This window comes from Thermobia domestica, chromosome 7 (genome assembly GCF_964235325.1).
Source record: "Thermobia domestica chromosome 7, izTheDome1.hap1.1, whole genome shotgun sequence".
NCBI lineage: Eukaryota > Metazoa > Arthropoda > Insecta > Zygentoma > Lepismatidae > Thermobia > Thermobia domestica.
In genome coordinates this window covers 33,832,920-33,858,197 of record NC_137460.1, presented here as the reverse complement: position 1 = coordinate 33,858,197, position 25,278 = coordinate 33,832,920, and the positions used below count along the sequence as shown (strand labels likewise).

General features: G+C 37.6%; 1 protein-coding gene across 10 annotated transcripts in view; it reads right to left on the bottom strand.

The window, feature by feature from the left end:
• raw (NDT-like domain-containing protein raw) overlaps nt 1-25,278 on the bottom strand; it is a 482,020-nt gene that overhangs the window by 86,282 nt on the left and 370,460 nt on the right. Inside the window, exon 1 of one of the 10 annotated variants that reach the window (XM_081764466.1) lies at nt 5,718-6,351. The exons of the other annotated variants lie outside the window; for them this stretch is intronic. Coding sequence (XP_081620592.1) covers nt 5,718-5,731 — 14 coding nt within the window. The 5' untranslated portion in view covers nt 5,732-6,351. Of the gene's footprint in view, nt 1-5,717; nt 6,352-25,278 lie in introns of those variants that run through there. 10 annotated transcript variants of the gene reach the window in all.

Below are 25,278 nucleotides of genomic sequence, written 5' to 3'. Positions count from 1 at the left end.
AACGCATTTAAAAAATAATAATTAAATTTGTTAGATATATATTTTTAAATTATACCAAAATCAAGAGATTTGGGATTTAGGACCTAGATTTCTAGGTTTTTGGGCATGTATAGCCATGTTAGCCTGTCATGTATGAGGGATGACGTACCTCGGCGATTACACTATTTGAGGAAAGGGAAGGAAGGAAGCGCCCTGAGGCCTGTATGTTAAGTACCATCCCGGCATTTACGTGATATGAATGAGGAAAACCTTACTCAGGATGGCTGGCCCAGTGGCGTAGGGAAGGGAGCCCAGAGGGACCGGGCTCACCCCAAAGAGGTCCGACAATGTACTTTGGTACTTTGATGTTTGTAATTTTTTTATATATTTTTATGCTTACATATTTTTTTGTTTGTAATTTTTCTCTATGTACCTATAACAGCACTTGTCCCCCCCCCCAAACACACATCCTGGCTACGCTACTGGGCTGGCCTGAAAAAGCATTTAAACTTTTTCGACCGTGTGTCCCCACCGGGAATCGAACCCGTGTATCAAAATCAATACTCTTAGTGCGTCAGTCGTATTAAGGATATAAAAGCTTTTGCAAAAAATATTGGCAGACATCTTCTGCTATTTCAAGAAGAACTATTTCCGGCACAAGAACTATTTCCGTTATCAATCATAGCATGATCTTAGTGCGTAATTGTATTCAGATTACAGGTAGATCCAGGCGGTCCCCTCCACCTAACGGCAGGCACTTGTGTTGCAAATCCCGGGTAAGTTCATAAATAAAACTAAAGTAAGTCTAACTCTAAGTAGCACTAATTCCACTTGAAGAGTATTCCCCAAATACATAAACCAATAGGCTAAAAGGCAAAGATGAAGCAGATAATTGAACACAATTAAAAAAAAAAAAAAAAAAAAAAGAATTCTGGTTAAATTCCGGGCTTCTCTGGGCCCCAAATACAAAACACCTTACTGTAACAAGAACTTTTCAAATCTGCTTCCTCGGAAATTGACGCCTCTGGTTATGGCTGTTTTAACAGTCGTGCAGTCAAGGTCCTAGACCTAACGAGGTCAGTTGGTTAGGTTAGTATGAGGTCAAGAAGCGTTGAAGTTGAGGGCCACTTCACCAAGTGCAACTCAGTGTGTTTTAGTAGTAAATTGGCATATTTTAACAAAACTGGAAGCTAATTTCAGAAGGATTCGAGTAATTTATTCGGCCTTCCCAAAGGCGACCAAAAACCAATGCATGTGGCATTAAAAAGAAAAAAAAATATGTAAAATAAAATGTCTGGGAGTAAACAACAACATTTTCAGTACCCAAAACGCAAAGTCGCGTGTCAGACTCCAGGCTGTGTGTTTGCGACAGATTTTTTTCCCCCTGAAAACTTTCAATAACCATGTAACTCGAGGACAAACATTATATAGAGTTACAAAATGTATCACGCTATATGAAGTACGACACGTGTTGCGCCGAAAGGAAACGTCAAGTGTTCTTGTTTTACGGGTATTCTTTCTGAAACAAGATTGCAATAAACACTGGTGAATTCACACATATTTTCTTGGAAAGGGGAAAAGGGCCTTTCAGAAAAAACAGGGTGCATTTATTTACTTCTCTGTGTGTTCGTTTGCTTGTTAGAGTCAAATCCTGCAACTTATATTTCAAGCTTTTCCAGTACTACTACCCACAAAACGAGTTTTTTTTTTTTTTTTTCAAATTCGAGACGAGACAAAATTATAAAATTCACGAGTCTCATGGATAACACTAGTTAATCCATCTCTTACCTCTCAAACACTGTTCCAGTATTATATGATTCATCGTATAAAATTTATAAATGAATAAAGACAGTGTTCGAAGTGGAAAGAAAGAAGTGGTGGTATGTTTTATTGCGATTTTGTCTCGATATACCAGCTACCTAAATGTTGAAATACAGTGAGGGTATGTTGCCTAAAAGATTGCATTTCTATTTTACGTAATGACTACAAAACATAGGAGAGCTTCTCTGTAGTTCGGAGAAGGGGGGAGGGACATGCAGAGAGTTTCATCGCCCGCGGACAACTTTCTAAAACAATATATAAAAATATCCCCTTATGTTGCATTACAGAGAATTATATAGGAAAATGCTCAAAAACAGAATGAGGATATTAAGTATTTCCTGCAAGTAAACTCCCGACTCCCCTCTCGATTGTGGGGTATTCGAAACTCCCGCAGGGTCATTCCCACAGCAGACAACCCATAAATCCGCCCATGCTCAAAGCACGGCATTTATAAACAATTCAATATGGCAATCAAAATATAAACTAGATAAACTTCATTGAAGACATCTCATTTTAAAAACAAAAGATAGGAAAAAGAACAAAAATGTTGGTATTGTGAACTTAGAAATTATTTCTACATAAGAAATAAGATCTTTTTACGCGCAAACTTATTCGTCAATTATTATGTATAAAAATGGGTTTCATAAAGGTACCTACTTTCTAGTGACGATATGTCTTGATCACTGAAAATCCAGAGGCGATATGCCTTCATATCTAAAAATCCAGAGGCGGTATGCCTTCATATCTGAAAACCCATAGGCGGTATGCCTTCATATCTGAAAACCCATAGGCGGTATGCCTTCATATCTGAAAATCCAGAGGCGGTATGCCTTCATATCTGAAAATCCAGAGGCGGTATGCCTTCATATCTGAAAATCCAGAGGCGGTATGCCTTCATATCTGAAAATCCAGAGGCGGTATGCCTTCATATCTGAAAATCCAGAGGCGGTATGCCTTCATATCTGAAAATCCAGAGGCGGTATGCCTTCATATCTGAAAACCCATAGGCGGTATGCCTTCATATCTGAAAATCCAGAGGCGGTATGCCTTCATATCTGAAAATCCAGAGGCGGTATGCCTTCATATCTGAAAACCCATAGGCGGTATGCCTTCATATCTGAAAATCCAGAGGCGGTATGCCTTCATATCTGAAAACCCATAGGCGGTATGCCTTCATATCTGAAAATCCAGAGGCGGTATGCCTTCATATCTGAAAATCCAGAGGTGGTATGCCTTCATATCTGAAAATCCAGAGGCGGTATGCCTTCATATCTGAAAACCCATAGGCGGTATGCCTTCATATCTGAAAATCCAGAGGCGGTATGCCTTCATATCTGAAAATCCAGAGGCGGTATGCCTTCATATCTGAAAACCCATAGGCGGTATGCCTTCATATCTGAAAATCCAGAGGCGGTATGCCTTCATATCTGAAAACCCATAGGCGGTATGCCTTCATATCTGAAAATCCAGAGACGGTATGCCTTCATATCTGAAAATCCAGAGGCGGTATGCCTTCATATCTGAAAATCCAGAGGCGGTATGCCTTCATATCTGAAAATCCAGAGGCGATATGCCTTTATATCTGAAAATCCAGAGACGGTATAGCATACCATCTCACTTCGATCACTGGATAAATTGATTGTACGAGCACAATGAAGAGCATTTTTCAGCGTTAGATACGGATACCCTTATACTTTTATCTGTGGTATTATTATTTCTTTTATAATAATTTGAATATGATCGTCGCAAACAATGATTCGAAATTCTACTACGATACTTTTCGTCTTTGATATGGGTCATTCGTTTGTGTGTATGTACGAGAAAAGAACAAATGCATCCCACTTCATTCTGATGAGTGCTTAGGCTCCGCCCTATTAGTTTTCCAGCGGTCCCGTCTGCCGACCAAAACTGTTTCTTTTTCCATCACAAACCACATGTGTGATTACATTGTACATAAGGGCAAGCGTTTAAAAGGCTGCTCTGTGAGACAGACGACCGCTAGAAAGAGGCTAGCCAGAACATGTTAACAGAGTAATATCAAGCATCGTGACTCTACGTTGTTGCCAAATTACTCAGACATCAATTAGTGTTGTAAATTACATATTAGAATAACTAAACTTCTTCCTCAGTTGTTCCTGATTCATGTACAGGAATCCATGTCAATATATATTTTTTTTTTAGTTTTCTTCGTACTAATTGGGAAGGCACGTGACTTTGTGACTGCATTATAAAACCGCCCCTTTCCACTCCAAGTTTCGTACATTTATCTAATTTCCAGAATATTCCAAACCTATCTTGATCTGCTTTATGACCTGAATCATTTTTCTGAGAACCAACGTCCTTATGTCCTAAAAGGAACAAAATCAAGAAAAAAATCCTGTGTCCTGATCTTTCTGTGATTCTAATTCCTTTCCTTCTTGAATTTGTACTAAGAGGCTGCCGTCCTCCGCTCATTTTCATCACTGCTATTGTTTTATAATTCCCTTTAGGGGGTACTGAACACATAAGCAGAACGCTATGATTTCTGACATGAAAAGTAGCCCTCAAACCTAAAAAAGTTCACTAGGTCCTACATCTTGTTTTTATCCTCCCTTCCCGGACTACCGCTAAATTAAATTCAGATTTTATGTCGCTTCTGTGGTGGGTGCGTCCTTTACCAAAGTCATGACACCTGCACCTAACAGAGTTTCCTAAAAGGCCTCCTCCAGTTAACCTGTGGCCGGGTTCCCTATACGGATGCTTGTCTCAGATAAGCCCAAGTAGAATACCCTTTCGTCTCGAATTAGCTAAGAATGTACTTACTTTTTGTGGGGTTCCTGATTCGATGTCCGGTAAAAGGGCTTGCCTCCAACATGAGCTGCATCTTATGAGACTACGGAGGCTAAGTGATAAAATGCTCATCTTTGATTCCGGGGTAGACCTATATTTGGTTCGATTCCAGACCATGTGGGTTTCTGGTCTACAAGTTCTCCCTTTCCTCCCACCTTATCATTCCACCGATTCTTTCATTTACAAGCATTCCGATTAATCATCCGTCTCCCTTAACCTACAAGATATAATCTCAGTACATTAAATTATTCTTTATATTGATTGCCAGTGACGTATTTACAATTTTGTTTCGGGGAAGGGGTTCGCTAACTTTATTCTTGGAAATGCGAAAATTCTACAAGATATTTCATTTACTTTTAGTAAATAAAATTTCGGGGAGTCTTAAACCCGGAAGCCTCCCTAAATACGTCCTGTTGATTGTATTTCTATTGCTCTAGATATGTTATCATTTTACATAAATGCTTGTTAACAATAATACGAAAAAAAAAGCACACCTTCAAATATGCCATCTGTTTTTGCTAATTAAACCACAATACCACAATAAACATGATTTTAGTGTTGACAGTGAAATCATGTTCATTGCTAGACAGTTTCTAGGTCAATAACTCCCGACGTAAACAAAAATAAACGCCGTCCATTCCATATACTACATACAACACAACAGCCTGTTCTATATTGGGCTGTGACTTCACCTGCTTTCTGTCGGCACGAAAGCACCTTGCAACCGATGCCACTTGCAGTCTTAACGCTTATTTATTACACCTTGCACAAAAGAGGCAACTTAGTACCGACATAAAACTCTTATTTACTACAATGAATGGAACGCTTTAAAAAGCAACTAAGTATCAATTAAAAATTATTTTAGAAAGAAAAAAAAAATATTAACATACTAGTTCAAACTGGCTATACCAGGCAGTTAAGTATAAGTAAAATATCGCCTTTCATTTGTTTGCTTTGAAATAAAATCAACGCGCTACTAGTTCAACAAAATAACACACACAGTAAATACAGGAAATTAAAAAAAAAAGAACACGTGACTATCGCCACGTTAGGCTTATACAAATGTAAACAAAACACTATAAACTCGCCTGAAGTTCCGCATCTTCTCTCTTGGTCAGTCCTTGGAAAGAACACAATTTGTAACGAAAAGTACTGCAGTTGTTGCAGGTATAAAAGCGGCCATCGTTGTTTTCTTCGTATCGTGCACCAGTCCACGCTTGAAAAATCATTTACACTCACTAACTACTGAGAGCTCGAGGTTGACTTTTGTAAACCTTCCTAATGTTATCGCGCGAGCATGATAAGAGGGGCACCAACTCCAACTGCCATGACGTAATGTTCTACAATGGGAAGTGATGTCACGCAAAAATTACAACGCGCCATAGTATTTGTACATGGGCACGTCAAGGCGAGGTAACGAACACAGAAGGGGAAAGAAGGACAGAAGGGAAAAAAAAAATATCCATCTCGCGCTATTACAATATAGCTATTAAACAGTTTCGTAGTTACAAGAAAATTTATATAGATGTCACTTCTAACGATATGACAACGCTGTTAACACACACACACAGCTGAGGAAAAACATTATGCATAAACTTGACACGGAGAACGTTAGGTCAAAAGTCAATGTATTGAAATGAGAATCAGTTCGGAAGGTTTGATGACACGTTGTCCACTCTAATTGATTGACCCTAATCCATTGGCTGTCACCGGGCTGTTACTTATTTTTTTCTTCTGTGAATTCACGCAACCGATTGGCATCAGCTGCAGAGGAACGTTTTGTTTTCATTGCCTCAGCCTCCAGGCGTGATCATGACGCAAGCGATTTCATTCAATGTCGACGAAGAAACGAGGTGCATTATGGGTTGGCGATGCTTGGTCGCTCAAATGTCTGCAGAGATTTATAAAACGAGGACCTCGCTTAATTCTCTCTCTCTCATCGACCGTCACAGCAACTACATGATGCCGGACACGCAAGGACATTCCGAATGACGTCTCTGTTAACCATATGCGCATGATGGACAAGAAAATAAATGCGTCGAAAAAATCTCTTCACAGAACAATCTTTGCTGATGTCTACTGAACATTACACTACTTGCATTATAGGTGGGTTTGTGTATAATTTACCGGGCTGTCCTTTATTACAAGGTTGTGTTCCGAAGTTCCTACAAAATTTTTCGAAACGCTGAACTCAGTGAACTGTCCAGTAATTTGTGTTTCACGTTCACGTTCTTAATTTTAAAATACGTATATCGAATCGAAATCACCAAGAAATCGAAAATTGTCATAAAAAATGTCTTTATCAACTGGCAACACTGTTATGATGGGAGGATAGTGTGACACTAGCGGACACGATTTTTTTTATATGACAGTGCTGTGCTATTAATCAAAATTGGTTTTATTTCATGCGCCTTCAAAATGTCAATGAGATTGTTTTCTTCCAAAAATATCCACCTACCCCTTTATTATGCCAGAACTCCAAATATAACCCAATAGAAAGACATATCGAAGTATTAATTGAACTTGATACGCATTAAATTCCATAACATAATCTAAGTTTTGTACTTCGTGCAACCAGTAGATTTTAAATTTTCCCGGGGAAGGGGGTGCGGTGGCTCAGTGGTAGAGCGTTCACGTCCGGTGCTTGGGGTCCCTGGTTCGATCCCAGCTCGCGCCGTGTGGACTTTGTTGTGAACAAACACCGTGCTCGTGGGTTTTCTCGGGATTCTCCCGTTTCCTCCCACTTTCTTCATTCCACCATTTCATTCATTTATCATCATCACCGTCTCCTTTAGCCTAACCGGCATAACTGTGGGACGTAAAACTCAAAGATTTCATTTCATTTTTATACAGGCTCACATGAGCGGGTCACAAGATCGTAGTGAGAAGACAGCATTAATTTTAATAGTTAAAAAAAAAAAAAAAAAAAAAAAACATTTTTACCAAAACTAGGGGTGCGCACGAGACAAGATTTATGACTGTCTCGTCTCGAAAATGTGCTGTAAAAGTGATGTCTCGACTCGAAAAATGTATATTTTTCTATTGGAAGAGCCGTGTCTCGACTCGAATTTTGTCAGGAAAATCCTGTCTCGACTCGTCTCGTGCGCATCCCTAACCAAAACAGTTCATTTCTTTTTTCAGAAAAAAAAATAAAAATCCTTTCAATCCCTTGTACTCCAGTTCTTTTTACGTTTTAAAATATACCTAGGTACAAGTTACATAAACATTCGAGAATGTGGATCGGATGTAATGAAGAAAATTTTAAGCTAAAATTAAATCTTCCTTCTGGTAATGATAATGTTTACAGAACAAACCAGAAACAAAAACAAGATTAGCGACTCATTAACGATTTATCGCATTCACTTGTTTATATAATTCTCTCGTTCCGCTCGAACGAGAAAATGCTGTCAATGACAACTGGCCTGCTGAGCTTTAAATAAATATGATGAATGCAATTACATAATACAAAGTTCATGTAGTCACTCTCGTTACATTTGTCGCTTCTATGTACTGGCGCCAGCAGCTTACAAAATGCGTGTTCTGTTCATTTATATGTTGTACAGTCACACACACAAAAAAAAGGACACCCATACTACCTTGATCAAAAAGTTCCCGGAATCACCTGTCCGTCACCTGATTTTACTTTTTTTTTTTATGGGTTGCCATACTGCCATGTCGTGACAAAACGCTGTAACTTTGGCGGAGCAGTTTTGCAAAAAAGAGCCGTAAAGTTTTCATCCGAAAATGTGATCTGTATCGTGTAGAACCAGTGTATCTTGACTTTGGAAACACGTTTTTACATGTAATGTTACGTAAATGCATGTTGTGTGATTAAATTTGGTGAAAATTGATTGGTTGACCATTATTGCCTAGTTACACTGGTTTTACACGATACAGAACTTTACGGCTCTTTTTCGCAAAACTGCTCCGCCAAAGTTACAGCGTTTTGTCACGACACGGCAGCACACCTCTCAGCAATATTCCCTCCCAATTTGAACATTCTAGTTTGCCATTTGTGAAAGTAACGCAGTGTTGAGTACCTCTCTTTGGGTGCATGTTTCGATTTTTGCAATGGAGTTAATTTTGCAACAACGAGTGTGTGCGTTAAAAACGGATTTAATGGTGCAAAGACCTCGAAAATGTTAGAAAAGTATTTCGGCAATGATGCTCTTTATATATATATATATATATATATATATATATATATATATATATATATATATATATATATAAGTTTACGAGTGCCGAACACCCAATGAGCCAAGACCGAAAAATCCACGTCGTTTTCAGTCGAAAACAGGTTATGGTCACAGTTTTTATGGATTACATCGGTGTTGCACATCATGAATTTCTGTCAGAAAGTCAGACAGTCAACAAGGAGTATTATCTGGGCGTTATGAAGCGTTTGTTTGAAGCAATTAGCCCAAAAATGAAAACCATCTCTGGACAAACAAATCGTGAATTTTGCACCATGACAACGCAGCGTCGCACAATGCTATCATTATCCACGAGTTTCTCACCAAAAACACATCGAATATCATTCCGCAGTGTTGGGATATAAGTGCCGTAATAAATACCTGCGCATAGCAAAAGTGTAAAGATGTTTAAAAGAAGAAAACAGAATAGTGTATTATGTGGATTGTTTAAATTCAAATTATATAGTTTTTGCTATGATGTATTGAGTGTTTGTTCATGGTTCTATATTTTATAAATATGTTTTTGTTTATTTCATCTTTTACTTGAAATTATAGATTATATTAAAGTAAACATTCATATTTACATTTTGGTACTAATTGGCTTTGGTAAGAGTTTACATGTATGGAAAAAATTGTAATTCGTTAGGCCTAACTTGTAAGCCTAACGTTAATAGTGAACGATACGGCTAAAATGTATAGTGCAGTCTCCATCACAAACAAGTTTTATACAGGTGTAACACGCAGCCACCGAATTTATCGGATTTAGCTCCGTGCGACTTTTTCCTGTTTGGTCGACTAAAGTAACTATTACAGGAAACGCGTTTTAGCAGCACGAAATCGAAAGATTTCACTATCGAGATAACACGAAAATCGAAAGACAGCTCTGATGGACATACCTAAAATCGAGTACCACAATTGTGATGAGAACTGGATCACGCGCTGGCATAAGTGCGTTGCAGTCGATAGGGATTACTTCGAAGACGGCTACATCAATTTTCAGGAACATACTTGTATTTTTAATTTTGTGAGTGAATTCAGGAAACTTTTTGATCAAGGTAGTATGCACTTTATACAACAGGATATTCTTTAGTCAATCACTTCCGAACAGTGGCGTACGCACAGAGGAGTTATAGATTTTAACCTCTCCTTCAACACTATTGTAAGCTTCTATGCCCTCACGCATAAGAACTGTGTGTGTTTCCTATAAACGCATGCTCCTATCACGAACACGTGTTATTGTGTTCAAACATAAACAGCAGCTACGACGGAAGGAGGCTATCAGGAAAACACGAAGAGATTTTGGTAGGACAACGAAGACGGGCGACCTTTTTTTACGGGTCTCCCCTTCAAGAGAATGCCTATAAAAGAGGACCTCAAGAGAACACAGCCATCAATGCTAGTGCTGATCGCTGACCTACCTAAACCGTCTTCTTCTTTAATCAACCTACGAGCAAAAGGGGTCATCCTTAACTACACTATATCCGGAGGTTGCCATGAGCAAAGGAAATATCGTTTAATTACTCTGGGTACTCTGGGCTAAGACATACAACCATATTTCGTAATAAAAGGTGTACGGTTCAAATCCCGGACCTATCATTTATAATCTACCGAACAAAACATTGCAATATACTCTGTCTGTTCAAAAAGTTCCGGGACTGATTTTCTTTCCGGATTATATGCGACATCAGCGCTGTAACTACGGTGGCAGCTTGAACTAACACACGTAAACAACATATGTACATTCGGTCAGTCAGTTGTGAGCAGTCAGTGTTAACAGACATGTGACCGCCGTGGGTCAACGCTACTGCGTCACGAAATCGCAACTGAGCAACAAGCAGTGATTCAATTTCATGTTTCATTCGGGAAAAGGGCTACGCAGACATTCGAGTCTAAGAAAAAGTCTTTCTTTTAGATTTCTTGTTACTTTTTTTTAAAGTGTAACGTAAGTACTTGTGTTGGAAGTACCTAAGTATTATAAATCCAATATTTAGTCTTTTCGCCAAAAATTGGAGTGATTTCACCTCTCGTTTAGTGACGTTATGTGTCAATGGTTTGGCAACACTGCATTAAGCCGCACCCTTCAGAGTTGAAATTCGGATATTTTTTATGTGGCTCCTTTTCAGATGATATGATAAATAAATTTTCGTCTTAGGTATACAGTTAACTCATTACTTTTTATATAATTTCTTACTGTTATCCATCAGGTAGACTTAGTTTCTTTATTATTTGTTTTTAATGTCTTTTTACTTATATCTTAAGCTCGGAAAAACCGAAACAAATACGCCTATAAGCTACAATGTTATACTTGATCAATGCAGGGTTATATACGTACTTTTGGGACACCTTGTAGAATTGATATACGTGGATAAAAAATTACAGTAAATATGTCAATATTTGATTCCATATTCGGCGACACAGCCTATGAGTGGCAACTCCACCCTGCTACGTTATATCGTGTCTTGATCATTACTAATATCATATTGCCGTAATTACTAGGCGAATCCATGTGAATTTAAAAAAAAAAACGAATTAACAGGCGGTTTTATTCATTATGTCTATTATCGCCACACCTTTAATTCACGGTTCAGTAGGGAAAAAAAAAAGCCATGGAAACTATATTCTATGCAGAGATGGGAAACAATGCAAGCCACTATTGCATGAAAGTTGTTCTTGCAATTTTAGACACTTGTCATTAACGAAATTATTCTACGCTTCCTGCGCAAAAGGGGTTCACAATATTCAAGTCCTTACTAAACGGCGTGACAAACATCTTGGCATTTGAAGGCGGCGCTCCAAGTTCCCTTTAAATGCTGCTAGTAAATGCGAGGCCAGCGGTATTGCCACGTTTATTTTGTACACATCTACGTCTATCCTCTGTCACCTGATCACGCTGTAGTTTGTCTGCTTAGCCATAGCCACACCCCTTAGCACTCGGCAACGTCGCGTCAGAGCTAGCGTTTTATTCGCTTAGCTGAAATGCCAAGATGTTTGTCACAAGCTTTTAGTATCTTGGATTTATGATTGAAAATTTCCTGCAAATATGACCTGTAATTCACAAAGCAAAATTTATAAATCACACACAAAAAAAATAATAAAATAAAATAAAAATAAAATAAAATAAAATAAAATAAAATCTTGTTTAAATTTCTGTGGCTTTCTGATAGGTTAGCCAACTTTTGAAAATTGAAGTACTGGACACTCCTCTTAAGACTTACATCATCGCTCGTCAAAAATGTGGACAACCTCAAAGTGGTTACTTCACATAAAATTGAGCGATTCGGAGTTCGAATTTAATAGCTTTAATTATTTTAGAAGTATTTATTAAACTTATTAAAGTTTTGGTCGAGTCAACACATGTAATTTTTGTAGTCTACCATCAATAATACATCGCATTTGAAACAGGGAAGCCAGTATAATTGGCAATATAATTACGGAATGCACAACATATACTTGAAAAACAAATAGGCTATTTATTACCAGCTTCGGTGGGGTTGATAATCAGGGCCGTGCCGTGAAAAACCAGCGCCCGGGGCGAGAGTATACGACGGTGCCCCCGTACATATATTCCAAGTAATTTTCCCTTTCTTTTGCCCCTTTTTCTCCCGATTTTTCGCCCCCTTACTTTGGCGCCCGGGACCGTCGCCCCCCACGGCACGGCCCTGTTGGTGATGTCTCATAATGCCTACATACTTCTACTGGATCTCGATGCGTTATTTAATTGGAAGATGTAGCTGAGAATGAAGCAGTGTTAGCTGCGCTCTCGAAAATGTACTTTTGTTGACCTTTAGCAGTTTTGATAAGTTCAGTAAATTTTCCTGCCTTCAACTCTTCAGCAAATTCCACGCAGAACAAGTCGATATCAAAATGATAAGGGAACAACAAATTCGTTACGGAATGGAATTGCGCTGTGATCAGCCGGTTCCCAAATGCCGGTTCATTTCAAAATCCACATTCAACTAAATCTACTTTCCACGGAAGAATAGAACGAGTACAAAATAAAATGCCGGACATTTAACGTCCGGTTTTGAGGTTGTACCCGAACACCGGGCAAGGAGGTTAAAACTGAACTGTTGGTAACTAGGGTTACCAAATTGGCAACCCTAGTTCCTGACAGCACGAAAAACGGTAACGAAATTCGAAGGGTTGAGAAAAATGAAATCTTTTAGATTTGCGTTATATAATTATGCCCTGTAGGCAACAGGAGACAGAGGATTCATGAAATGATCACGACGTCAATTGATGGAAAGAAATGGGAGAACCAGATTTAAAAAACACACACACACACACACACACGGACATGATGTTGTCCACCAAACTTGCATAGCTTGAGAAAGAACCAGAGACCGACCCTTTCTACCGGTAGTGAGCGAGCACTCTGCCACTGGTTTACCGTACCACACGAAACCATAAATAAATTTGGATGTAGATTTTCGGTGATATTGTGATATGAAAAACATATTTTCCGAAATCAACAATTTTTATGAGTTAGTTTTTTTAAGCTCAAGGTCACAGAAAGGAACTGATAAGGGAAGTGAATGACAACTCAGTCTCGACTCTGTCACAAAGGGTCCAAGGTTCAACTCCAATCCACGTAGGCTTGTAGTGAATAACCTTGTGTCCGTGCATTTTCTCCAATCAGTGTTGCCAATTTGGGGGAAAAGTCGCTAAATCTAAGGGATTCGACTTTTAGGATAGCGAGAAAAAAAATATTTTTTCCGATTAGCGACTTCTTTGGTGATTTTTGAATGACAATTTGGCGACTTACTTACAAATCTAGCGACTTTTGTGCTGCGAACAATTTTTCGTGTACTATTACGTACTATTACGTGTAGCTCTAATTAGTTCACATATATGTTTATTTTTCTTTTGTTTATTTGAATCAGCGTAAGTGTTAGCGAGCTGAAAATATATGTAGCATTTATCTCTACATTCCCGCTACTCCAAATTTTAATGTCCTTTAGTTTGCATTGAGAGGCATAAATAATACATTACCGATAAAAAGCAAATTATCTGTACAAGTGTAAGTAAAAATGAATTGGATGTAAGATTTATTCTTTGTAGACTTTTACTTTTGTTCCTTTTTCTACACTAATTTTAGATTTCGTTGAAGTAAAATTTATGATAAAGTGTATATATATATATATATATATATATATATATATATATATATATATATATATATATATATATATATGCGTGCGTGTGTGTAAGAGAGAGAAACAGAGGGAGAAGAACGAAATTCCACTAATATTTTTTAGCGACTTTTCACTGAAAATTGGAGTCATTTCATCTCCCATTTAGCGATTTTTGCATCAACTTGTTGGCAACACTGTCTCCAATTGCGTGACCCTTTAATCACCACTGCATGAAACTGGTAGGCCTATTTTATCATAAATCACTAACATACGCTTACTGTAGGTCAACTCGTTTAACCAGGAAATATAGCGTAACCGAACGTTTACAAATATGAGTTTAAATGTCTTAGTGCATATGACATTTACATTGGTTATTTCTTAGGATTCACGGGGGCGGGTGGGGGCACGGTGGCTCACACATGGCTACTGGTAGAGCGCTTACCTCTGGTGCGTGGGGTACCTGGTTCGATCCCCGCCCAAGTAAGTGTGGTGGACAACATCGTGTCCGTGGGTTTTCTCGGCGTACCCGCGTTTCCTGCCAAATTTTCATTCCACCAATTCTTCCATCATCATTCATTTGCCTTAATACATCAGTCTACCTTAGCCTAAAGGGAATTACCGTGGGACGTTAAACTGGCAGTTTTCTTAGGATTCGTTAGTTGGTTGCATTTTAGTTAAGTGTCCCTTCCAACAACGAGGCTATTTTGGATCTGAACCTACAGTTTAAGGTGGAATCCGAGCCAATGTAATCAGTTCAAACTTGAATGCTTTCCTACCAGAAATTGAACCCGGAACTGCATGCACAAAAATCGTGCATCCTAGCCATTTGACCAGCACGGAAGGTAGTTAATTCTTAGGAAATTAACGTCCCTTTGAGCACAAATGCTATATGAGATATGAACCTAGAGCTTAAGGTGAGATCCGAGCCACATAAGCTTTCACCGGAAATCGAGCCAAGGTCTGCTACGCTTTCGACTACGATAACCATATAACCAAGAGAGGGTTCTAGTCCAGTCAACGTACGTTAAAAAAAAAAAAAAAAAAAAAAAAAACTTTACCTTGAACAATTGCAATAGAAATGAAACACGTGCCAAAATGATGCTGAACACATTCTACGCAAACCTGAAAAAGTCCTCAAGAATCTTCAGTCTGGAAGATCGTTAAATCCAATATGGCCGCCGTTGGTGGTCATTTATGGCAGATTAACGGAGTAATTATGTGACTTTGTAACAAAATTACAGGCACAACATCCCTGATATAAGTTGTTCACCATTATGTGTCCTTTCAAAAGAAGCACTGAACATACCTTTAATATACAGAGTGTCTCAAAAGTTCCCTTATACAGGATAACTCTGTTATTATCAGAGTTACAACAAAATGTAAGAGGGGAAACCGTCTCCAAATATGATGTTTTCAATCTAAAATGAAGTAATTTCTTTCAATCGGACGAGCCGTTTGTGGTGTATACTCTTTATATGCCCAATGTTAAATGAAAATGCAACGTTGCCATTTAGTTGAGTTGAGTTGATTTGAGTTTAACGTCCCATTCAGCAGCGAGGCTATATGAGACGTGGACCTACTGATTAGCGTGGAATCCGAACCACATGAGCTCCCGCCGGGAATCGAACCCGGGACTCCCACACCAAAGGCGCGTACGCTAACCGCTTAGCCACGGAGGAGCTCTACGTTGCCATTTAAGGAGAGGTAGATAAATTTTATAAGACAATGATGAATGGAGGCATGTTTGAAATAGGAGCTGGCCATCGACACGTTAGCATAAAAGACAATAACTTCGTTCACTTATATTGTGGATCCCGGTAAGTGTCAACGTTGCATTTTCATTTAACATCGGGTGTATAAAGAGTGTATGGCCCTAACAGCTCATCCGATTTTTTTTTTTTTTAACTACACTTTAGATTGAAAACATCATAGTTGGAGACGGTTTTCCCTCTTACATTTTGTTGTAACTCTGATAATAACAGTGTTACCTTATGTCAGGGGACTTTTGAGACACCCTGTACTTTATTCATTATCTGCACACAATAGGCCCTTTATGCTTCTTGTAAGTGTAAATGTAACTCTGTCTGTGATTATTGTTTTCAAATGGCTGAATGGTTGAATACTGAACTGTAACTGATGATTTTAATTTAATTTACCTCAGAAAGAATGCCAAGGAATTCAGAAAGCGAGTGAATTATGTGCAGCTGCACTGACAGCCAAACCTGGAAAAAGTACATCAAGAATGCCGAAGGAAGTACCAGGAGCGTCATTTAGGGGGGCAGGGAGGGGCATTTGCCCCCCCTGAGTTTGAGATGTATATAGATTTTATCAATAGAATAGTAGTAAATCAGTGAAAAATGCGAAATTTCACTAATATCAAGGGGTCTTGCCCCCCCCCCCAAGGTTAAAATAACTAGATGAAAATATATATATATATATATATATATATATATATATATATATATATATATATATATATATATATATATATATATATATATATATATATATATATATTTAATGAATAGGCCTATAAATTATCTACCTCCACATTCGTTCAAATATGCAATTCGTTCGCTTTCCTGTTCACTTTTTTAGTCATTTATTTTTTTTCTTTTTTGACAAAAAATCCGGGACTCACAAGTTACGTAACTAATACAGAGACCTTCACAAAGTTTAAATCATTTCCAAAATTAAAATTCTTGCTGCACCCTATGTGTACGCTTGAACGATAGATTTGACGATGAACTTAAGCTTCTCTTATCCTTGTAACAGCAATTAAATATGCAAATCTGTTGCATATCTTTATATCGAAACAAGTTGAAAAAGCACAGACAAATTCAAAAAAAAAAATACACCTCATTTTATTGCAGTTTCAAAAAAAAAATCGTGTTGATTACATTGCCACCTTTAGGAGACGTAGGTTTAACCAATCGCGATACAAAATAAAAAAAATACGCCTGGGGAACGAGAGCAGACGATGCGATTAGTGCACAATTCTGACGCTAGAGGCGTTAGGGGTATCTTGCAATATGATTGGCTGCACGGAAAATTGGGAAGCAGAAGCTGTTTATTTCATTTCTCAAGCTGAGATGGGAAGTAAATCCTTTGGATTAATTTTAAATTTTCCTCTGGTTTATCTGATCTCATAAATTGGTTAAATGTTACACCCACTTACTTGAAGCTTAAATTATGCTTCACCTACCCACCAATAACAACTTGTATATAATGGCGATATTAAAAAGAAAACAAGTAAAACGGAAGAAATGAGAACACTTTAGCATACTGAGCGACCTGTTTGCGTAGGAACACCTGCTCTTTTACATCTCCCTCCCCGCCCCCCAAAACGCCCCACTCCCACTATTAAGCCTTATGTCACTTTCTCGCCAAACAACAGTCCTTTAAATCTAATTTACATTGTACGACATTTCAATTTCCCGTATGATAATTTCTATGATGCAATGGCATATAGTTCGATTAAAGACAAAAGAAAAGGGATCGAGCAATTATTGAATGAATGTTTTTTTTTTTCCTTTCTTTCTTTTATCGAAAAAGTAAGACTTAACGGTTAATTCATCCACCCCACGCACGCAAAACATTTATACAATCCTGGCAATACACAAAAACTTATGGTTCAAAAACAAAACAAAAAAAAAAAAAAGAAAAGAAAAGAAAGAAAGAAAGAAAGAAACAACGAGCAGGGATAAAAGTGGATCTGAAAAGGTAGGAGGACGCATGACGTCAGACCATCCCCCGTGCCTATCTTTGCCCTTTGATTTTTTTTTTTTTTTTTTTTTTTTTTTTTTAAGGAAGTGAAGGGATGCCATAGATATTTTTTGAAGTGGTGTAACGGTATCCCCTCGCGTTCCCCTCACTTGTACCCCTGATAAAGAGAAAATTGCTTACTGACGACGCCATTTGAAGCAGAGTACGAAATCCCGGTGAGATGAAAATTCTCTTCCATTTTTTTTTGGGGGGGGAGGAAAATTCTCCCTCACTAAAAACTTGGTGGGTGTGTGTGAATAAAATGAAACTGTTGTAAGGGCTTGCAAATAAATTTTCAGTAATTCATAGGATTAATTAACATATATTTTATATGTAACCCTAATTAATGGGTGAATTTGTACATACTGTTATTTTTTACGTCCCACGGTTATGCCTGTTAGGATAAAGGAGACGGTGAAGATGAGAAATGAATGAAATGGTGGAATGAAGAAAGTAGGGGAAAACGGGAGAACCCCGAGGAAACCCACGCACACAGTGTTTGTCCACCACAAAGTTAACTTGGCGGGAACAGGATTTGAACCCGGGACCCCATGCACCAGAGGTGAACGCTCCACAACTGGGCCACCATGCCTTTCTCGATAATTAATTCTAATTATTTAATTTTGCAGCAAAGCGGTAACTACTACTCTCTCATCGAGTTTACATACCTGTACAAGACTTCGAACATCTACTTTAATATTGAAGTGTGTAAAATTTAAGTTACAAGATTTGATTCAAACAAGAAAAGAAAAATCACTAATTTCCGTTAAAACACGAAAGATGGAATTCGTTCGACTTTCACAAAAATCTGTCATGGTGGTGGATCTAAATTAGCATAGTATGCATAGAAAACATTATATGACATAAATATTCGGTTCTCTAGTTACTTGGGCAACAAGTTCGGTGAGGTGAGGTGATTTGGAGTTTAACGCCCCTTTCAGCAGCGAGGCTATATGAGACGGGACCTATTGATTAACGTGGAATCCCAAACACATGAGCTCCCGCCGAGAATAGAACTCGGGCCTCCCACGCCAAAGGCATGTACGCTAACCGCTTAGCCAAGAAGGAGTTCCGGCATCAGGTTCGGGTTTGGAGTTAATTTTTTTTAAGTAAATGCACTGTGAACTTAGAATAAAGGTATATGCTAAAAAAAAAAATCAATGAAGGAAGAGTTATTTCTTTTTTTCTCTCTTGGAAAACTCACTTAGCATATTTAAACCAAGAGATGTAAAACTGTTAGAGGGATGAAGCAATTATTTTTGAAAAAAGTCATCGCTGCAAAAATGTTCAGTTTCGTGACAGGGACAATGAGTCTCGTTGCTTGCTGACGCTCCAATTAAACATCCAATAATAAGCCAAATAAAGAATTTCAGTAACTGACATATCGTCGCATGAGAACCAGAGGAACGCAACTCCATTTTCGTACGTTTATAGGCGAGAGAACAATATATATATATATATATATATATATATATATATATATATATATATATATATATATATATATATATATATATATATATATATATATATATATATATTCTTAGAAAGATGTATTTTTAATAACATGGTAACTGAGCTACATTACAACAGATGATTGACAAAGAGAACAAATGGCGTTACGTTCCATTTACACCAAGTGGGGCTTTCAAAATTATTTCCAAACATGAAAGTAACGAAAACCGCATTTTTGGAGTTACGTTCCTCTGGTTCCCATGCGACGATATTAAGCTTTTCAAGCAAAACTGTATATAAGATTTCTTACACAAACAAGAATTTTAGGTAAAACTAGCAGCGTTCACCCCGCTTCGCTGCGGTCACCCCGGAACGCAATAAACTTTGTTACTTAGATAATTTTTACTTTTTCGCTTTCAAGTGATATGATAAAAACCATAGAAGATTGCAGTAAATGTTAACATTATATCGCCTGTCATTTATGTTAACCCGCCCCGCTTCGCTGCGGTCACCCCCGAACGCAATAAACTTTGTTACTTAGATAATTTTTACTTTTTCGCTTTCAAGTGATATGATAAAAACCATTATAACGCCTGTCATTTATGTTAACCCGCCGAGTGAAACGGTCATGCGGGTTGCATATACATACGTTTATTTTTATACCTATGATGAACTAACAAAGGATTTGTACGTAATGGACACCTGAATGGTCAATTATCTCAAGACACTGGTAATTGAAAATTAAAGTGATATGATAAAAACCATCTAGGGTCCAAATCCTAATAACCCCCCAAAAATAAAAGAAATTGGTTCAGCCGTATTAGCGTGATGAGCGGACAAAGGATTTGTACGTTCTCTTTTATATATATAGACTAGCAGCGTTCACCCCGCTTCGCTGCGGTCACCCCGGAACGCAATAAACTTTGTTACTTAGATAATTTTTACTTTTTCGCTTTCAAGTGATATGATAAAAACCATAGAAGATTGCAGTAAATGTTAACATTATATCGCCTGTCATTTATGTTAACCCGCCCCGCTTCGTTGCGGTCACCCCCGAACGCAATAAACTTTGTTACTTAGATAATTTTTACTTTTTCGCTTTCAAGTGATATGATAAAAACCATTATAACGCCTGTCATTTATGTTAACCCGCCGAGTGACACGGTCATGCGGGTTGCATATAAATACGTTTATTTTTATACCTATGATGAACTAACAAAGGATTTGTACGTAATGGACACCTGAATGGTCAATTATCTCAAGACACTGGTAATTGAAAATTAAAGTGATATGATAAAAACCATCTAGGGTCCAAATCCTAATAACCCCCCAAAAATAAAAGAAATTGGTTCAGCCGTATTAGCGTGATGAGCGGACAAAGGATTTGTACGTTCTCTTTTATATATATATATAGATAAGATAAGATAAATAAATAAATAAAATGATTGTGATCTTGGCCAATAATTACTTTTTGGAGCAGGGGCCAAACTTAAATCGAATTTTCGTATTTTCTACGGAGTAAGCACATCATATTGAGTTAAGTGATAGTTTGGGTTTGGCTACACTATATGTAGTTCTCCAGATATAAGGCCTACAAGAAAATGTTTGATTGAAATACATTCGATCTTTTGATCCCAAAATAATCATGATCATATTAAAGAAAGCGACTGTCTTATTATTATTGTCATTAATATTTTAAACTTGTCTTGTATTGCTGACTAGATGCATCATGTGAAAGACAATCAAATTAACATGTTCCCATGAATTAAGTAATATTATTAATCTCTATTCTATATGAATAGATTTTGTAAATTATAAAGTACAGCAGTGCAACAGGCTGAAACATTAGTATTGAAATGAAATAGACCCTATTTAGTTTATCATCTCACGATTATGCACCGAGACTTATTGGAGATGGTGACGATGCAAAATGAATGAAATGGTAGAATGAAGAAAGTGGGAACCCCGAGAAAACCCGCGCACACGGTGCATTTGGCGCGAGCTGGGATCGAACCAAGAACCCTACACACCCATCTACCAATGAGCTACCGCGGCCGTGTTAGTATTGAAGTCATTATAAATGTATTGATTTCTGGAGTACAACCTTAACTTACTCTACTCAAAACCGTTTCCCGGCGGGAGCTCATGTGGTTCGGATTCCACGTTAATCAGTAGGTTCCGTCTCACATAGCCTCGCTGCTGACAGGGACGTTAAACACAAAATTAAATCAACTTTACTCAAAACTGCCGCCACATTTCGCTACTGTTTATAATCCTCCAAATTAGCAGCGTTCCTGCACCACTGATACAAAGCCTAGCAGTGGTTCCTATCTTATATTAATGACCTCGTTGTTACACAAAGACGTAAAACTTACATCACAATCCTCAGTTAAGTTTGTTAAAGGTTGAACAAAGTCACGTACTTATTTACTCTAGGAATCATAACAAACTGGCATTTACATGAATATTAAACTTCATAGTTACATGTTGTTGCAGAGTTCATCTCAGTGCATCACCTTCACTTGATGACGTAAGTATGAACACGAAGAAGCAATTTCAGCCATATTTGATTGTAAGCACGGGCGACTAAGAACTCTGAACTGTTGCTGAAATCTTAAGGCAGGTTAATTATTACTTGCATACATCTATAGATCACATGACATTTGTCTTTTGATAATGTAAATACCATGCGCTGTTAAAAAAAAAATCAGAAAATTATAATTAAACATCGACAATTGCACTGCCAATAATTTAGTGTAAAATTACAATAAAGTTTAACGCGATGTACACATTCGCTTTTAAAACAACAATCATTATATTAAAACAGTAATCAATAATAATAATAATGTTGAATAAGGATAGCACGCAATGCTACAGATTTAGATTCCGTGGTTATTCAACCACCTGTATTTTTAATCCCAAAAATATTTTTCAAATATTAAATGCAGTGTTTGATGAAAACAATGCATTCATTATTCAGCCCAAGACTATATTTAGAGATTTTTCAAAGAATTTCAGCAAGAAAAAACGGTTTCGCGTCTGCGGTTGCGTAAGCGTTGCAACCAGGACTATTAACATTGGGCATAGGGCAGAGAACTTCTCTCTTTTTAACATGGAAAAGCGTATATCTACCTTCTGTGCATTGCTCCCATCTTCTATTGTTAATAAGTAGTTGAAGTCACTTGATAACCATAAAAGGTAAGGTTATTTCCATTTAGTAGCGCTCATTCAACGACCCTATAAATGGCAGAAGGGGTGAGTCCCAATAACTTATAAGAAAGAGGAAAAGAACTCACAAAACACGAAACCCGCATTGCAAAAAGAACGAATACGTGTATAGTGATGGCGTATACAATTGAATTTGAGTTATCCTGTCGCTTAGGGAGCTGTCTAGAGTTTACGTGCAAGTTTCTAAGGAGTTTGGGTTACCAAAAACTTCTTTCTATATATATTTAATCTGTCTCACCGTGTGTCCGTCTGGGAATCATAAAATTTCAAAACCTATTTGATGGATCATTATCAATTTTGGCCAGTGTAAAAGTTAGGAAACAAATTAGTTGGTGGGGGTGATGCATTTAGTTAATCCCAAGATATAAACTATCAAAATTCGTCTTCCAATGTGCCCGTATTATTATGGATAGCATCCTTGCTTCATAGACTACCAGCTGTGCTGCTGTAGCTTGCGGTTAGTATAATGCTCAGGATACAAATTACTAATTTGTCCGTGGAATACAATGCTAATCCAAAGGACTTATTTATTTATTTATTTTTTAATATTCATTCATCTGAAAAGTGAATCTCTTAATTTGAGGTTTACAAAATTATTTGAGTGGAGAATGGAGGATGCTATTAAGTGTAAAAATTCAAACTTCAATTGTGTAGACTGAGACAAACCAAGCTTCACCGTGACATTCCTACCTGTTGTTTCCAATCGTGTTTAAAAGTTTGATTTATATGGTTACAAATTCGTGTGTATGTGTGTGGAAAATGTGTAGTATGTTTGTTTTTAATTCCGTAAATGAAATGGATGATACGTTACTTAACACGCACTTCATACCTTACTAGGATGGACAAAATAGGTTTTTATAAAAACCGGAAACCGGTTTCTACGAAAGACAAAACCCGAAAACCGACATTTCGGTTTTCTCCAAAAAACGATTCGGTTTTTCACCGAAACCGGTTTCGGTTTTCTTCAAAACCGGTTCGGTTTTCACCGAAACTGGTTTCGGTATCAACTTTTGGAAAGCACAAAATTATTTCTATGGAAACGGAATCGGTTTCCGGAGAACAACAAAACAATATTCTGGTCAGAAATAGAACAAATTTTGGAAAAAACCGAAACCGGTTTTGAAGAAAACCGAAACCGGATTCGGTGAAAAACCGGTTTTTGAGCCCACCACTATGCCTTACAGCATACTTCATGCTTATTTCATTTAGTTACAATGTACTATAACAGCATCGAGATATAAGTTTTCTCATAGGTGGCTCCGCGTAGCATAGTAGCTAACGCTCTCGTCTTTGGTGCGAGCGGTCCCGGGTTCGATTCCCGATTGGAACACTCGATCGAAAAAGTGTAAAACGCTTTTTCAGGTCAGCCATCTTGAGTGAGGTTTTCCTCATTCACACTAAGAAAAAGGCCGGGATGGTACCTAACAGGTCTCAGGCCGCTTCCGTTTCCTCCAATAGTGTGATTTCCGAGGGACGTCATCACTCAGACGTGACGGCCTAACTTGGTCATAGATGCCAAAAGCCCAGAAATCTAATTCCTAATCCAGTGGCGTATTTAGGGGTGCTTCCGGGCTTAAGCCCGCCCCCCCCCCTCCGAAATCTTACTTACTATAGTAAAGTATATGAAATATCTTGCAGAATTTTCACATTTTCAGGCAAAGCCCCCTTCCCCCTCCCGAAAGTTAACAAAGCCCTCCCCGAAACAAAATCGTAAATACGCCACTGTCCTAATCCTAATTTCCTAAGTTCTGAACAGAAATTCTACAATATTGTTAGTTGTAAACGGAATGGCTGGTGAATTGGATATGTCCAAAGATGAGACACATTCCACAATATTGTTTATTAAATGACAGCCAGGCCTCATTGAACTGAATACGATTGTATGAGAGTTTACATTCGCATGAGGCGCACACCCTGAAATTTTTTGTTCGGAGGGATCCAAAGTTTGGGGCCGGTCAAAAACTACAAAACTTACGTCTATGTATTATTGAACCGATGTTATTATTAGGGACCGGATTTTAAGGTGCAAAAATGTGGTAGGAAAAAGGGAATAAAAAGGGGCTGAAAAATCATTCAAAAAGGTGCAAGAAAGGTGCTAATAGGATATATTTATTAAGTGCTATAGTATACTGTTACACGAACATTCTTTATTCATTACACCAGCAAATATTGTTAAAATCTTGGCTTTAAACATTGGACATAAATTGCAACATTGTTTTATTTAATCTCAAACTTGTACAACATTCAACATTCTTGTAATAAAATTGTGGTTTAAACCAACTCGGTATTTTAAAAAATAAAACTTTAATTTAGCAATATTGTGGCTTGAGAAACCGTTACATACTACTGGGTCTTCAGAAATTGGTTATACTTGATTATGCACAACATTTCTATGTTTTCGAATGTTATTATTTAATGCTGTCGCTATTGAATGTTATTATCTTGTCGCTTGGAGCTCAGGAGATCCTTGAATGTGGAGAAACTTCGCTTGACATCAACGAAAACCAGTGGTACATAACTCGTAAGCACATGGACAGAAAGTTCAGTTAATATTGCAAAGGTTCCTATGTCCGGATTGTTTCGCAAATTTAGTTCAAATTTATCCCTAGCAAATCCGTCAAGATTGCGTCTAAATTTATGGAACGTAATGTGTAAACTAGACTGAAAATAAAGCATATTGTTCTGTCCAAATTAAAAAAAAAAAAGAAAAGAAAAGAAAGAAAGAAAGAAAAAAGGGACAATAAAAGTGCTGAAGGCTAAAAGAAGTTAATAAAAGGGAAATGTTATGAATCTAGCAAAAAAAAAAAAAAAAAGTCAACATTCACTAAAAAGGTGCAACAAAGTGCGTTCATTTCAGTTCGTTTTATGCC